The 16,414-nt window shown below is 46.8% G+C and overlaps 1 protein-coding gene across 1 annotated transcript in view; it reads right to left on the bottom strand.

Moving 5' to 3' along the window:
• Nucleotides 1-16,414, bottom strand: part of LOC120826048 (retinoic acid receptor beta) — a 94,945-nt gene that overhangs the window by 56,313 nt on the left and 22,218 nt on the right. Inside the window, exon 2 of the mRNA XM_040187965.2 lies at nt 6,938-7,319. Within this exon, the coding sequence (XP_040043899.2) occupies nt 6,938-7,127 (190 nt within the window). The 5' untranslated portion in view covers nt 7,128-7,319. The remainder of the gene's footprint in view (nt 1-6,937; nt 7,320-16,414) is intronic.

Below are 16,414 nucleotides of genomic sequence, written 5' to 3'. Positions count from 1 at the left end.
AATAACGCGACCGGAGATGCGGTTCGGTTCGGGTCTGTTCAGCCAACCGCTGCACTCAAACATTCAGTCGCCCGACGCTCGCTGAGCGCGCTCGGCGTAATGTAATTGATGAGCTTGGAGTGAGCGGGGACCAAATACGGTGCAGCGGCTACACAAAAAGGGCTCGACCGAGGCGGACGCAGAGCGCACGCGGGCCCCCGGTGCGTACGCCGCCGCCGCCTGATGAATGACGACGGGGACGGCGTGGCCCTTTACGTTACAAATTTGATCTCTTTATGTATTTATCGGATTGTTTATCAGGCCCCGTGGATCAGCATGGTAACCAAAAACATGCAGTACATGCATCAGGTTTTATTTTGGCAACTGATGAGGTAAAAGAATGCGAGTTCAAGGCCAGAGGTCAAAGTTGAACCTTGAACCAGGGGGTTGGTCTTTGAAATGTGATGAATGGGTAACGAGGCAAGTTTTGGGGGTCTATGTTTAAACTATTTTAAACTTAATCCCCCAGATCTCAAGAATATACTTGGTGGTGGTGTAAGGTATAACTGTGAAAATGCCTGGCTGCAAAAAGCCTGCATCATTATTTCAATGTATTTACTCTCCTGTGTGTGTGTGTGTGTGTGTGTGTGTGTGTGTGTGTGCGCACACACAGCTTATACACACGCGTGTGCTTGCCCATGCCGTTCCTTTTGATATCCCCGGTGTTTTTCTATACCTGTGTGGATTTCAGAGTCTGGCTGCATGTTGCAGAGTCTCCGCAGCCCGTTTAGCCGAGTAAAGCGCTCTGGCTCTCCATGAATGAGAGCGTACATCCGTCCAACTTATCTCTTGAGTGCAGACTCGGGCTCTTCGCCTCGTCATTGCAGGTTCATGCACACAACTCATGCGTGCACGTTAAATAGCTTCTTTGTGGGCAGCGTAAGAATATCCCTCACTTTTTTTCTTTTCTGAGTCCAAACCAAATGCGAAGAAACGCTGTGAGCACTCTTTGCATTGCTGTTATAAACAGCAGGATGCACTTCCTCTAATCATTCATAATTCTCTCCGGCCTCGGCCATATTCCAGAGTGTTTGCATCCTCTGCAGGGGACAAACCTGTGAGTGCGGTAAAGCTTCCTACAGATTTGAACCAAATTTAGCACAGGGGAGTTCACGTTGGCCTGTGTTTGACTCCTGGATCTGCATCTCGCTCTCTCCCCCACAAGCCTTCCTGTGACGAAATCCACTCGCCATGGTTAGTTTCTTTTTTTTCTTCTTTGGGAGCCCCTCCTCCACTCCGCCGCCCGCCACCCACCACCACCGAACAAGAAGCGATCTTTGAAGCGAGCCCTCGTCTCCGCCGGCCGCGCCGAACAATGAGATGCTCTCCGGCTGCTTTGTGCTGCGAGGCCTCTCGGTGCAAAACGCGGCTCTGAGAACGGCCTTTTCATTGTCTCATCTTCAAGGGGCAATAAATAAGAACGCGGACAGCTAGACAAGCTGCTACAGGGCGAGAAAAAGAATGCGGCTGTTAAAAAGCCCGGCTTTCAATCAAAGTCCATTCTAAGAATAGTTGGGGTTTTTGTATTGACGCATGTCGTGCCTATTAATGAACATACAAAAGGAGCCATTTTCTTGATTTACGGGCGGCTACCACGGAGAATGCATTGCGACCACAGGCACGCCATACATCGAGATGTGCCGTTGGATATTTACCTACAAAAAGAAAAAAACGCCCGGCTTGTTTTTTAAGAATTGTATCAGTTTGCTTGTTGACTAAGAAGTACATTTTTTTTCCTCCCCAAAAATAAATATGTAATAATATAAATGAGCTTGGATTGGGTCTTAGCAAGAAGCTCTTCCCTCTCAGCCGAGCAAATCCTGAATGCTCGGAGACACAGCGCGGAAAAGCCCTTGTTCTCAATCTGCAGTGGAATCATATCAATAAATTACAGTAAGCCCTGTAATCGAGACACCTCGCATCACAAGCTGCTTATTGCTTTGGGGAGTAAACACCACAAGATGTACTTTTAAATTGAAGCTTTCCCCAATTAGTTTTGCTCCGGGTTTTTTGTTTTTTCTCTCGCAGTATTAACATTTACGAATTAACAATTTTGGGCTTTCGCCAGAGAGAAGAGGGTTGAAGTATCCACACTGAGGCGGATTGATGCCGCAGACTGAGCCTCTCATTAAACAGCTCCAGATGTGTGCCAGATGTCGGGGGGTCTCTCCCGTAAAAAAAAAATATATAAAAAAAAAAAAAATCCCTCACCATTAAGTTAAAAAAAACACCCCACGACTGATGTGATCACAGCGGGAAGCTGGTGTTGCTTCCAGCGGCTCGGGCACCTTTCCAAAAACCGGAGACAAACTGTGGCTCATGGTGGTAAACACGTTGTGGGCTGCGTGTGGAATGCCAAGCAGCATGTATGCAGAGGATTCTCCGAGTGCTACGAGTGGTGGGGGATGGGGGAGGGGGGGGGCGTCTGTGGAGAAATCCTGGCAATGTGAACTATGGTTGAACCGGGGGAGGGAGTGCACTGAGAGGTTGGAAACTGTGGGGGTAAAAAAAACTCCCAGTTCTTTCTTCCATCCGTCATACAACAACAGACAATGGTCTGGTTTTCATGCTTTGCCGGTGACCAATAATCTTTTCCGTACTTTTGTTTTTTTGGGGGGGGGTTCTCATCGCGTTCGGCCCTTCCAGACGGCAGATGAAAAGCACGTTGTGTTTTATAAAGGGTTGGAACCTGCTAAGATAGAACCGCTGTTTAAAACCTTGATGTCACGGAGACCCTCGGTTCCTCTCTGGTGCGTAGATCCACTCATTCGCCAGCCACTTGAGTGCACATTGATTTTCAATCCAGAGGGTTAGCGCACGGTGTAATGAGAGGAGTCTGCATTATTCATACCTCGCCGGGACCAGAAGCCGCATGTGACCTAAATACCCCGCGATGGATTCTAAAATAACAACAGGGAAACACTGACACACAGTCGGGCAGACGGTGACTTGAAATGAGCGCGGCAGACAAAGGCAGGGGGGGGGCGCAGGATGAGGGGATGCGTCTATCTGGGTGAGAGGGGAGCAGACGTGTTGTATCAGCGTGTTAAGTGGGCTGCGTGAACACAGCGTCAAAGCGTTTGTGCGTCCGTATCGTAACTCGCTGCTGCACACGTGCGTTTTGTTACCACAGTGAGCTTCCTCCTCCCGTCTCACGGCTCGTGGTTCCGCCGCCCGCGTGAGGTACGTGAAGCCGCTGCTTGAAAGGTGACACGCGGCCATTTTGGTTGAACGTGCGTGAGTTCACCTCCACTGTCGCTGTCAGAAAGACACGCGTTATTTACCCAAGGTGGAATGGATGGAATTGATTATGGAGGCCAAGTTGACTTTTTCAAAATTGTTGTGTTTAAAAATGAAGAAACGCCGGACGGACGGAGGTCATCGCTGATCAAAAGGTTAAAATCAAATGTATTTAATAAAAGAGAAGGTGTTGCGGTAAAAAGGAACATCTCAGCTGAGGAGCCGCTGGTCTCAGCAACCAACAGGCCCCAGGTCAGTCCTTTGACCATCCCTAGTGCCCGTCTGTCGCCTCCACCAGCGAACTCCAGAACAATGGTTCCTACAGGTATTTATAACAATACTTGAAGGTGTGAAAGTCAGTGTCCACACCTCTGGGAGTGGTCTTCTGGTGAGTTCAATGTAACTCGGATTTCAAATGACCCTTAGTCAATATCAGTTGTTGTTCAAGTATCACATGCATGCATTCCAGTTGATTACATTACATCAAATACAATCAGAACTACATTGGTATTATTCTATTACAGTTGCAGAATTACAGTGGTTTTACAATATTGTCATTACTTTATTGATTACACAGTTTCAGAATCATGGCTGTATTCTGGTGTACACTATATGCATTTTTATTAATTTTATGAACCAGGTCGTATATTTATTTCTAATATCCTACAGAACACACAGTCAGCACAGCAGGAGTCAATGTCGCACCACGTTGATGTTCAACTATATGTCTCGTACTTTGTATTTTCAAATTAAAGGTGGACAAAAGATGGTTCATTAACGGAGGGTGGGAGTTATGAAATGAGAGGTGAAATAAGTCAACGCAGACGTTGTTTCACACAGAAAATGAACGAGTTTGCCATCAATCATCCCACGGACAACCTTTGCAGCACCTCGTCTCCGTTCCCTCTGTCGAGATTACTGCTGCCCAACCGAGGTTTCCTTTGCCGTCTTTGCATTCGTATCAGCCATTAATGAATAGATGACAACAGCCGTCCGCACCTTCCAGCGATGGAGCCGCCTCCTTCCGATCCACGTCGATGAAATTGACCTCATAAACATTGACGCGCTGCCTTCAGATACGCGCGTGCCGCTGACAGGACGTTCTCTCTGCCAGTATTTTGGTATAAACTGGCCTTGAAGGAGCGATGGGCCTTTAATTGTACATCTTTGCCGATTAAAAAAAGAAAGCATATCCTTGAACAACGGTTCTACTAAGAACTCATCTTCATTTTAAATGCCTAAATGTGTCTAAACTTCTACAGACAGGCAATGTAATAAATGTGTGTTGCGCATGAATCACAAATCATATCAGCTTCATGTCATATTTATGCATGTTTTTATTCCTTTTGAAGCAGCCATTAGTTTCTATTCCTCTTTGTGAGACGTGAATGCATATCGTGTGCAGACCTGCTTGGTTTGTTTAAGCCGCAGCAGCGAGATGAGTACCGATTGTGTTGAAAAGTCTCTTTTAAAAGCCGCTACAGTTTTCAGAATAAGGTGCAAAACAATATTATTTCATTACAACGTTTCCTTTGTTTCAATTCCCTCTTTTTATCCCCCTCATACCCGTGCGCTGCTCGCTGATGCTGACGGGCTCTCTGGAGGTACACGCGCCGCTCGCGGTGGAGCTAATTTCCCTTTGTGAGCCTCCCAGTGGAGGCAGAAGGCAGCCGGACCGCTGACCCAGGGACAGCGAGTCTTTCAGCGCGTCCCCGGGAGACACCGCAACGTCCCGGATCGTTTGCGTTAATCCACAACCCCCCCCCGTTCAGCGGCGGCGCTCATTACCTCACTGTTTGTTTCATCTGTGGTTTTTTTTTTTTCTTCTTGGCGTCCAAAGTTCAGTCGTATCAGCATCAGACAGCCTCGCATTTATTGTTTGGTCTCTAATGTTGAGAATAACACGGTGTTTACTTTATTTCACACCAAAGGATGATCAAGAAGAAGACAGCATCTGTACTCTTTTTGTTATTGTTTTTATAATATTTATGGTTGTATATTTGAAGTCTACACTTTGTCCTGCCCCAGTCAGCGAGGCCAGATCACATTAACGTATTGATATTATTCTCATGTTGCTTGCAAACACCGGAACTGACTTTGTGCGTTTGGTATTTTTAAACTTTTGATGTGGTTCGATTCGGGCAATATGAAGACACAATCTTCCCTCTCTTTGATTGAACTCAGGTATCTTACTCCAAACTAAAGGTCATAGGTCACTCCTGGGACCAAGGAGGTCATAAGATGATCGCAGGGCTCATGGATCTGGTTAGATTTCTCAAAATAACAAAATCCATTCTTAGAAAATCCACAATTACAGTTTATTCTTTACCTGTAAATTATCCTAATGAAAGGATGTAATGGACCAATGGCTCACAGGATATTTTTATTCGTTTTTACAAATGTATTTCCAGAATCATTAAGCAAAAATGCAAAATAATTCTACAAATAAATTTGTTATTCCAATGCGTTTTACATAGGACTAAAAAATAGTTCAATAAGTAAGTTGCAATGTTTCAGGAATTAGAGAAAGTGACAGGGGGGACAAAATGGGCCTAAAAATATGTGACACGTAACAGGCCTTATGATAGTAAATATTATATATATATATATCTTAAACAAAAGCGTAGTTCCTGCTAAAGATGCATGAATAGAAGGCTTAAAATACTAATCAACAGTTTACACTGTAAACTGTTTGAAGATCGCTCGCTGGTTCCATGATGAGACGATTGTGTTTGATCAGATACGGCAATTTCTGAACAACAACTCCAACTCTGCTCAACAAAAACAAGTATTGAAACTGACTCTCTGTATTGGGTCTATTTACACTTCAGAGCTCGGCGGCACAAAGAGCTGCAAACCTGAGCCCCTCACTGTGAGAAGAACCCCCCCCCCCCGGACCCCCGGACCCTCGGGATGAACCCGCCTGCTGGTTTTCATGTCGGAGCAGATTTTTGAGGTGGTGGAGGGAACGAGAGCGACTAAACACGACTTGCTAATAGTTGAAAACAGCAGCGCTCTGGCATCACGAGAGTCGACGCATTGCTTCGGTCCGTCTGTTATTGTGTTCGGTGTGATTAAAATCAAACAAAGTCCTTCACATCTTTCGTGTAGACACACCTCAGTGGTTTTAAAAAAAACCCCCACTAAAATCTCAATTTTCAATGTCCAGAAAGAAATATGGATTTCTATGGTACTAGAATTTTATTTAGCTTCAGACGAGAAGGACTCTAAAATAAATGGATTGATGAAAAACTAAACCAACCCGCCTTGACTTTTAGCCCCTTTCTCGATCAAACGGAAAACTAACAGTTTTAAAATAAAACAGTTTATAAATGAATTATTATTATATTTTTTCCACACATTACCTTTATAGTCAAGTCCAGGTGCATAAATTACCCTTGATGCAACCTGATTGCCGACAGCTTTGTCAGAGATAGGGCGGGGGGGGGGGGGGGGGGGGGGGCTATGCTGTGCTAACGGCTAACGTGGCCCCGACGTGAGGTTACCTCACTTCTGCACAAAGATCTTTATCCCGTATTCAAACATCTCCGTCTGGAGACACAAATGGCTTCATTTAATGCAGCTGATTTGTGGGCCTCCGAAAGGGTCGCTGGGTCACATCTGTGCCCTCTGGGCCGCGCGTGCAGCGAGTACTCACCGACAGGCGAGGGTGTGCTGCCGCTGCTGGACGGCTGCTGGACCTGCAGCCTCTGCGGCGATGGCGGCGGCAGCTGTGGCAGGGAGCTGATGATGGACGGGAACAGGAAAGGATACACCCCGGGCGTGTAGCGCCTCATCTGCACCAGCGGAGGACTGCTGCGAGGCTGCGCGCGGCTGGCGGTCTTCATGGCGGCGACGGGGGAAGCGTGCGCTGAGCGCTGAGCGAGCTGGGGCCTGGCGGGGCCGGGCGGCCATCGGGTGAACCCCTGGCGGCGGGGTTAGTGCGTCTGGAGCAGGTGCGGCACCACCTCAGCACTGCAGAGACGCATAGTGGTGGTTCAGCGTCAGCCAGGTCGACTCAGGGGCTCGTTCCACTCACCCTGAAACGCAAACATTAGACGATGAGGTACTGAGATGACTCAAACTGTACATTAGCAATCAAAAAAATTCAGATTATAGTGGCGAGAAAGCGATGGGAGCTTAACAAAGTGTAGCTGTGTCACTCGTCTGTTGCTCTGCAGATCTCAGAGGAGTCCTCACACACGTCCGACCTCTCATTGCCTTGTTTTAAACCTGGCTGTTCATGCGTATCCCCATCCCACTGTTTCGTCCTCGTAAAGGTACTTTTTTTCGAGTATTACACTCGTCCCATCGCCTAAGGGACTATTTTATGTGGAACCCGTTTTAGCCTGGCGGGTCGCGTGGCCTTAGGTTGCAGTGTAAGTCAGCCACCACTTTGGTCCTCACTCCAGATTCCTCCTGAGTGGAGCGCAGAGTCGTTCTGTACAGACGTTCATGGTCCCCAGAGGACTTTTCAGAAATTTCTCGTAGCATCACCAGTAGGACGGCATTTTAAGTTAAAGCTCTAAAGCTCTGTCCATCTATCCGTCTGTCCATCTTCCTGAATCTAAACGTCAGTCCACCACCTCGTCCTCCACATCCTCTCTTTTCATCTCGTTTTGTATGCGTCCGGCCCGACTCTCCTCACAAGGAGGGAGACGATCGGGAGAAGACGAGCGCGCTGAAGACGAGCGCGGTGAAGACGAGCGGGGTGGAGCCGGGGTGCGATCAGACCTCACTGCCGAATTCTGCTTAACGGTGTTATAAACTGCTACTGTGGGACGCTGCTCAGAGCTCGGCGATCTGCAGCCAGGGGGCCGTAAAAGAGATCTGTAGCCACACTTTGTAATTAACAACCACCAGATAGCGTCTTGCCGCTGCGCTGCATAACACGGACGAAGGTGGAGACGGGGGAAGAGGGGAGAGTTTAGAGAAGGAAATGGAGACGCCATTAAGAATGTGATTTGTTTCTGCTGTGACTCTAATCCGAGGACTCTGAATTCCAGGCGGCCGCTCGATTCTCGACTGTGAGAACAGAAATGTTACGTTGGATACACTTTAAAAGTGCAGAAAAGTCTTTAATGTGTTGCTGAAACGCATGTGAATGTGTATTATGAATAAAGATGAATGAATGAACGCACCGTGGAGCTGCAAAGGTGACACATGCATGTTTTAAGAGTTTACTTTCCCAAACAAAAGAGGAGGGACGAGCACTTCTACTGAATGTGTTTCTACTCAGCGAAGACGAAACAGGAACATAAATACATTTCCTTCTGTTCCCCGAATCCCACATGAATATAATTAACACTGCTGTGTGCGTGGAGTCATCCAGGTGATTTGACTAGTGCTTCAATAACAGGCGGTGGGAGATCAGAGATGCAGCAGCTTCCAGATGGGAGGTCTTCTCCCGCTCTGGGGTTCCCTGCTGTCAAGATCGACAGAGGAAGCGCACGCGCACACACACACACACACACACACACACAGCAAGTTCTCATCTTATTTATAGCAATCGTCAGTCTTTTGCTTTCAAAAAAGGCTGCACAGTTCCGTCAGTGTTGAAGAAAGGATGAGAAATGGGCCATTTAAGACTGAAAAAGAGGTTATAATTGATGCTGCAGCAACATTAGACGGCACAGAGGGTCCTTGACACGTTAGAGTAACAAAGGGAACAAAATCCTTTGACTCCCTCTTTATATTAACAATAACATGAAGCATATAACAAATTTACTGAAACACCACCCGCATTGTTTCCTATTGAACAGAAGTCTGTTTTGTCTTTTTTTTTAAGGCATTCTGTGAAATGGATTCCCAGAAGATGAGTCTGAGCTGCAGACCCGTGAGTTTTAAAGTGTGTTGACAGTATTTTATAAAACGGTGACGAGGGACTGCAGAACCCTGCAAAGGAGGTTATCACCAGGAACATTCACTCAGCACTGTCAACTGTTCCGTGCAGACCCGATACTCTGAGATGCGGTAGCTGCCGGTACCTGCAGCAGCCAAAAATAACAAAAATATTACAATTTTCTCTCTGACTGTCGTGTTACAGTTTCTACATCTCTATCGCTTGGACTCTTGCTACCACATTCCAAAGGCAGCAGTGCTTATATAAGTTTCAATGCAAGCTGCAATGAAGCTTTCTGATCTCGTAAAACGAAGGTTACCGTAATATGTTAAAATGTTTGGGCTAAACTAAATGCTTGACAGAGAGACAACTGAGCCATCATTTAAAAGCACCAACCAACAGAGACCATGTGTGGGAAAAGTTCTCACCGAGCAAAGTTTGAAAAACTGCACCTTCATAACAAAATGATTCCGGATAGTTACAGAAATGAGTTAGTGCCTTTTTGCAGTGCAGCGATGAGCCACATGTCATTATTTTAAATTATATAATCATTGTTGATCCTTTGAAACATACAACGAATTAACCACTTTACAGGTAGTGAGTGGAATTATCAAGGTCCTGCTAATTCTTCTAAGCCGTGGTCCATTTGATAAGAAGGCTTTGAAGGGGGAAAGTTGTTGCTCTAATGATGTGACATGTTGAAGGGAATGGAGGCTGCGTCCACAGGAGGACGAGCCATTCTTCTGGACGTACTGTTTCTGCAGAGCGCGAGCGGGAATAAAAATAGAAGACATTGAAATCGGCCGGTTTAGTGTGGAAGTGACGCCTGCAGCGCATGCACAGAGGTCGCTGTTCAACGTGGCTTGATGAACTCAAAGGTTCCGGTGAAATGCAGAGAGTAACTAAATGATTAATACGATGACGCAACTTTAATTTACTACACGTTGTGTATGTGACGTATTGAAACAACAACGTACACGTGCAAACAATTAATACAGATCCTGACAACTATTGTGTCTCATGGCGGAAGTTTCTTAAACTTGCATTATTTTGATGAGAAGTTACACAAAACGTCATAATAATAGTTGATGAATTTTGGTCGCATGAAAAGGATTTTGGTCACGACGATGAATGGGCTCGTACTCGTCGAGCCCTTTACGGACCACTCAGAGCACTTTCACAATACATGTCATCGTACACCCATTCACACCCCTTCAGACAATGGGGTTAAGTGTCCGGCCCTGGGACGCATCGACATCGGAGCCGGGGATGGAACCACCGAGCCGCTCATTGGAGATGCAGTCGCCTCCATCCTAATCAGCTGATTTAGTGAAGGATCAAGAACTTGAGCTTCTCTGAAAAAACGTTTTACTACTTGTAATGCCAACGCGAATTAACACAGCAGATGTTCAGACTGTGTTTTTTAGGCCTAATGCACATGTTTCAACATCTGCTTCTACATTCTCCGCTGTACCTGCACCTGTACATTCCATCTTTATCGATTCCTTGTGTTTCCTTTGTATCCGCTCTCCCGATTCTCCCTCATCGCTCGGTTTAACTCCTCTCTCTCTCCCTCCTTGTGATGGATGGCGACTCCCCCGATGTCGACCTCTGGCATCTGGATCAAAGCCATAATGACCGGGCCAAGTGGTACTAACATGCTTCAGAGAAAGGTCAATAGACCTGAATGGCAATACAGGTATCGACAGCGCCATCCATCAGAGGCTGGCGGGGCCCCGACCGCCGCATGACAACAATTGATTGTGCATCCGTCACTCCGACATCAATTGCAAAATCATTTCTGCATCGTTTTCAGTCGCAGGCAAATCAAAGAGAGCAGCGTCTGCACCCTTAAGGGACGAGATATATGACAGGCTCTCACCTAATCAGACAAACTGCACAAACACATTACATTCATTATATATACAGCTGCTAGGAAGCAGCCCCACACACACACACACACACACACACACCCCCCGCCTCGCTGTGCATTATTCATTATGCTCCATGAAGGGAGCAGCTTCAATGTTGGTAGATGCGCGGGGGAGCTCGTTGTTTCATGTCGAGCTGCTCCGGCTGGGAGTCTGGGGACCCGTTCTGAGGTGTGATGAAGACAATGTGGTGCAACTTGTTTCATTAATTCACTCGGTTACAAACAGGGAAGCACAAAGACACGCGCGCTCGTGGCGTCACGTGCAGCGGCTCGCAGAAGACATCAGCCAAGTTGGACACGCTCATTATTTCGTACTGTAAGTCTTTGTTTGAAAAAAATTGAATTTACAAAAAGTACTTTTATGGTTTTAAGGCGCGTGTTGGTGAGTGGAACCGTGTCCATACAGAGAAGATGACAAATAACATAACAGTTATCCAATGTAATTTATATAATTCCATGCCAATCCAATGCTATTAGCACTGTTAATGCCATTAGCACTGGAAGTCGATTACACAAATGGAAATAGTTTTTAAAAAAAAGTCATTTTGCTGCTAAGCTGAAGCAGCATTTTGACTGTAACGTAAAGAGTTGTGGTCTGAATCGAAGTACACGATGTGTAAAACATTCAATGCTGGGTAAGTTCTGGCTTGTTAGAGATTGTATTGTCCTTTCATTTGGTTTTCTTATCTTCTTTCTGTAGCAGCCTTGAGTATTTCATCAGGAAGCAGAAGTTTAGGTGCTTTCATACACAAACGACAAGACGCAGACTTTGACCCTCACAAGAGCACCAAAAGAAAAGTAGCAACACACTCAGTTCAATAACACTGTAGGCTGTTGTTTCAATTCGCATGAACGTAACTCTGAATAAACTGAGGCTCAAGGAAAAAGTAGGCCGCCTTAGTGCACTAAATGTGGATTAAATCTGCTTGTATACAGCTGTCCTCAACACCAAAAAGAAGCAGTAATCAAGAACTTACTCTGACTGCTAATCATGACACGCAGCTCCAAAGAAAACACGCTTAATGTGACATGTGAATTTATCATCGGCTTCAGCGCAACTAGAAAAATATGCTCTTTCTTCAGCGACAAGTAGCTGACGGACAAACGTTGCTTCCTCCTGGACGCTGCGCTTTATATTTCTCCTTTCATGAGGGGGGGGGGGGCAAAGGACGGGGTCGTTACATAATTGGTTGGGTATAAAAAGAGGCTCGGGAAAGCACAGTGCCTGATAAGATGCCAATAGAGAGGGGAGGCGCAGCATGTTAACACCAGCTGCGAGGGACATAACCACCCTTTGAAGACAGCCAACCGCAGCCACATCCTGCGCGGGTTTCATAAACTCGCAGCCACCCCGAGCTCTTCGCCCCCCCCAGCTGAGCCTGGAGCAAAGCCAGGCACAATATCCTTCAATTTTCTCACCGAGGCTCCAGAGGAAAAAAGGGCCTTTTTCTCCTCCGGCCTCACACCGCTCACACGTCTGCAAACTCTTTATCTCGGCCTCCATGCACTCGCGTCATGTGCTGAAGTTAGGAGAGCCACGTCCCCCCCCCCCCCCGTTCCCCCCCTGCCCCTCCCGAGGCAGTCCACCAGCTCGGCTCGCCACCTTATTTGTACGATCGGTGCTGGCGACCGTCGCCGGGGCTCTGTCTCTTGTTTCCTGTTTCCCCCCCCCCTCAGCATCCTGTGGTCTGCTTCGCACGGAAGAACAGCCTCGTTCCTCAATAGCGCCGTTGTCCCGATTAAGCTCCATCCGTCCAATTAGCTCCGCCTCCTCGCCGGCTCCAGCGAAACTTTCTCAAGTCTGAGAAACTGCTTTCGGTGGAGCGCGGCGATGCATCACAAGCAGATTATGGATCCAACAGAAGCAGAGATAAACCTGCGGAATGAGCTGCCGGAGGTAATTCCGTTCCCACAAAAATCTGTGGAAATTGATGACGTACTCAAGGACATTCCGCTGTTTCCGCTGTTTATTTATTTAAAGTTACTGCGTGGAGCTTTGAACTGGTTATGAAACGGTCTCAACTTAATACCGATGCCTCAATATGACCTACATGAGTTATTCTAAATGCTTGTTATCGGCGCCAGCTGGGCCGCATTCCACGAGATGAAATCGTGCAGTTTCACCAGAAACAGCAGACAGCAGCGGGGGCCTCCGGGCAGCGACCCTCCACCTCCCCCGAAACGTCCCCAGGGGCCCACCGGACACCAATGTGTGCATTACCACATTAGCAACAAACCCCTAAAAATCATAACATAATAATGACTTTCAAACTAATTCTACGTTTTTTTTTTTATGCATGAACACAAACGTGAGATTCTACTTTCTTGTTCTTTGTTGATCCCCTGCAGGATCTGCACATGATTGCAAAAACATTCTTGTTTACTCCACGTTTGTGTTCCTTCTTCTTATGGATTATTCTTTTTGGATGAATCCTGCCTGTGCGCGACGCTCTTTTGTTCGCACCTGTCTCAGACACTCAGTCCCTGCGGCTGCTCGACGGCAGCCGGCTTCGTATACCGGAATTCTTATGCAAATTGGGACAAGTCGAGAAAGAAACGCAGAATGGAAGCTACAAATTTAAATAGAAATTTAAGAAAAAAAGTTAGTAGAATTGCTCAGGGGGCAAAACTAATAACACACAGAGAGAGAGTTCGGCACATCGATTCAGATGAATATTAAATAGCTGTCGTAAACGTAATCTGCAGAGCCGTCCTGCCTCGTTGCTGTGTATCTTCTCCTTTCATCTCTGTGGGCTGCACAGCGAGAAACGCTCTCTGCTTCTTAACACGTCCACGTTATTGACAGTCTGGCAGCTGGTTTAGATTCTTCAACTGGCTCATGTTTTATTTTTGGTGACATAACGGCGCTCGTTATGGAGGCTCGGACGTGGACGAGGGGAAAATAAGGGAGGAAACCAACTCCGAACGGCGGCCGCGGGGCGGCGGTGAAACGCGCGGCGCGTTTGGCGATAAGCTGCGTGCAGCCGGGTGTTAAATGGACTCAGTCGGGATTAGAGGATCGGCGGCGTGTGAATCTGTGCTTCACTTCACTGAGATGAACTTCGGATGATGACGCAGCGGATCAACGGAAAGAGTGACTTTCGCTCGCTCCTCGTCAACAGATGTTTTTCAGCTTGACTACAGATGTAAACATTATGCACCAAGAAACACCATGTTCTTAATTCTTTCAAATAAGCATTTAAATGACAAAAGACAATTTGTTTACTTTACTTTAATGCTTTTCACGGTAACAGCCCCGTCTCACAGCAAAATGTGTGATAGCTACGTTGGACCCACGTGGTATTGTCACGATTTTGGGGATAAATTGTGACAATACAACGTTTTATTCGCTACTAGGTCACGTGACTATGAAGTTTCCCTCAACAGAAAATGGCGGACTGTCGGTCTATTATCTGTGAAAAACCCAATATCTTAAGAAAGCATCAGCATTTGTATGCATTTCGACGGGATTTCTAGCGAGAAGTATGCGTTATATTTTCATAATCTTCTATCAGAGAATGTAGAAGACCTTCCATTTATTAGTCTCTAGTGACGTAGTTGCAAGGCGATGTCAATGAACGGGCCAAATAAAACGTGGTATTCTCACGAAACCGTGAGAATACCACGTTGGTCCAACGTAGCTATGACGTCCACGTTTTGCTGTGGGACCGGGTTGGACATAAATGACAGTCGCATTTTCAACACTGTGTTTACACGTGAAAACAGAACTACATCCGATGTGGCGGAGGAGGAAGAAGGTTTCCAGACGCAAACCCCAAAAACGACGACGGCACTTGGGAGGATGATGGAGGGGAACCGAGCTGTTGTTTTTGGAGCCGAGATCCAACACAAACATCAAGAGAGGAAACTTCAAATGGAGTAATAACAGTGCTTTGTCATAATTTGGCTTTTTCGCCTCTCCATCTGAACTGGAGGGGGGGGGGGGGGGGGGGTGGTGTTACCAGAAGGGGTGGAGAATGTTTATCGATCGAAATTTAGCAATGTGGGAAAAAAAAGAAAAGTGTGACTTTGGCGCGGTGGATATCTCGCCCAGATATTCATGTGCAAATCAATAACCAGTACCTCTTTTTCCCCAAAAGTGTCTGGATATTCCAGCAGTCACGACTCAAACGTTTTGATTCATAAATGCATCAAGGTCGACTTCAGAACCTGAATGTGGCTGAATGTTATGACACCTGAAGATCTGACACCATTTTCCAACCGAAGATTTAGCGAGGAGCGTTTTCAAACGCAGCTTCCGACGAGGAGCCTGTCGATTCCATTTATTAGATATTCACCTCCCCGTCACATGGCATCGGGACGGGAAATGGGGGAAAACAAACCTGCCCGAGGTGAACGAATGCGGATTCTGACCTCAAAAGACAGATGTTTGTTGGGGTAAGTGGGATTTCTTTCCAGTGGGAAAAGGACTTTGGTAACAAGACCTCAGAAGAGCCAAATCTGCGGGTGAATTTACTTTATAATTAGAGAGTATCAAAGTCACAGTAATGACTTTGAGCCGCACTAATCATTTACAATACGTGCATGAAAGGCTTCCAAATAATCTGCACTGCCTCGCGAACGCGCCGTTGCTCCCATTTACACAGATGTCACGCATTTAAAGCGACTATCTGCAGGATATCAAGTGACGGGGGAACTCATTAGAATATTTCTGTCGTCTTTATGATAATTCCGTATCTTTTGGAGTGGAGTTTGTTGACTCATTTCCATGCCTCATTTATGATGTGAGAACCAGGCAGCAAAGCCGCCGTAAATCCCTTCGTTCTGTCAGCGAGTGACTCACACCGACTCGACGACGCGCACTTCACGTGGCCATCGTCTCGGCCATCGTCGCAGGACAAACAAACAAACGCCGCAGTGTAATGCATTAGATATGCGGAGAAGAACTGGGCCAAGTGGGGGGGGGGGGAGTTTGTGTTTTTCGGCGGCGGCGGAGGGGGGGGTTGAGAGATGAGCCGTGATGTGGCACAACCGCGTTGGAGAAAATTCCTTTGAGGGTGTCGGAGACGTGGACAAATTAGAAAGGGAAGACAACTCCATCCCATCCGATTGCATTACGGGACAAAAGGGGAACATTAAGCGATGCGGACTGAGCATCAGCTCAGCGCCAAAGATAAAAAAACAAACAACAACAACAAGGCAGGGGGAAGGAGATTTACATTCAACACTGAGGGAAAGAGAACAGGCGCCGTTCGTCAGATGCAGACTGTACGAGCGGCACTCTGCGTACAGTAGAAGCACCAGGCTGCTCCACACAACGTGCACTGAGGATGCAGCGGCACTCTTACGAGGGAAGAAGCCTCGTTTAATGCCGGTGGAGGTGACGCCGTGCTGCACAC

This window comes from Gasterosteus aculeatus, chromosome 10, assembly GCF_964276395.1.
Source record: "Gasterosteus aculeatus chromosome 10, fGasAcu3.hap1.1, whole genome shotgun sequence".
Lineage (NCBI taxonomy): Eukaryota > Metazoa > Chordata > Actinopteri > Perciformes > Gasterosteidae > Gasterosteus > Gasterosteus aculeatus.
This window is presented reverse-complemented; position numbering and strand designations above follow the sequence as displayed.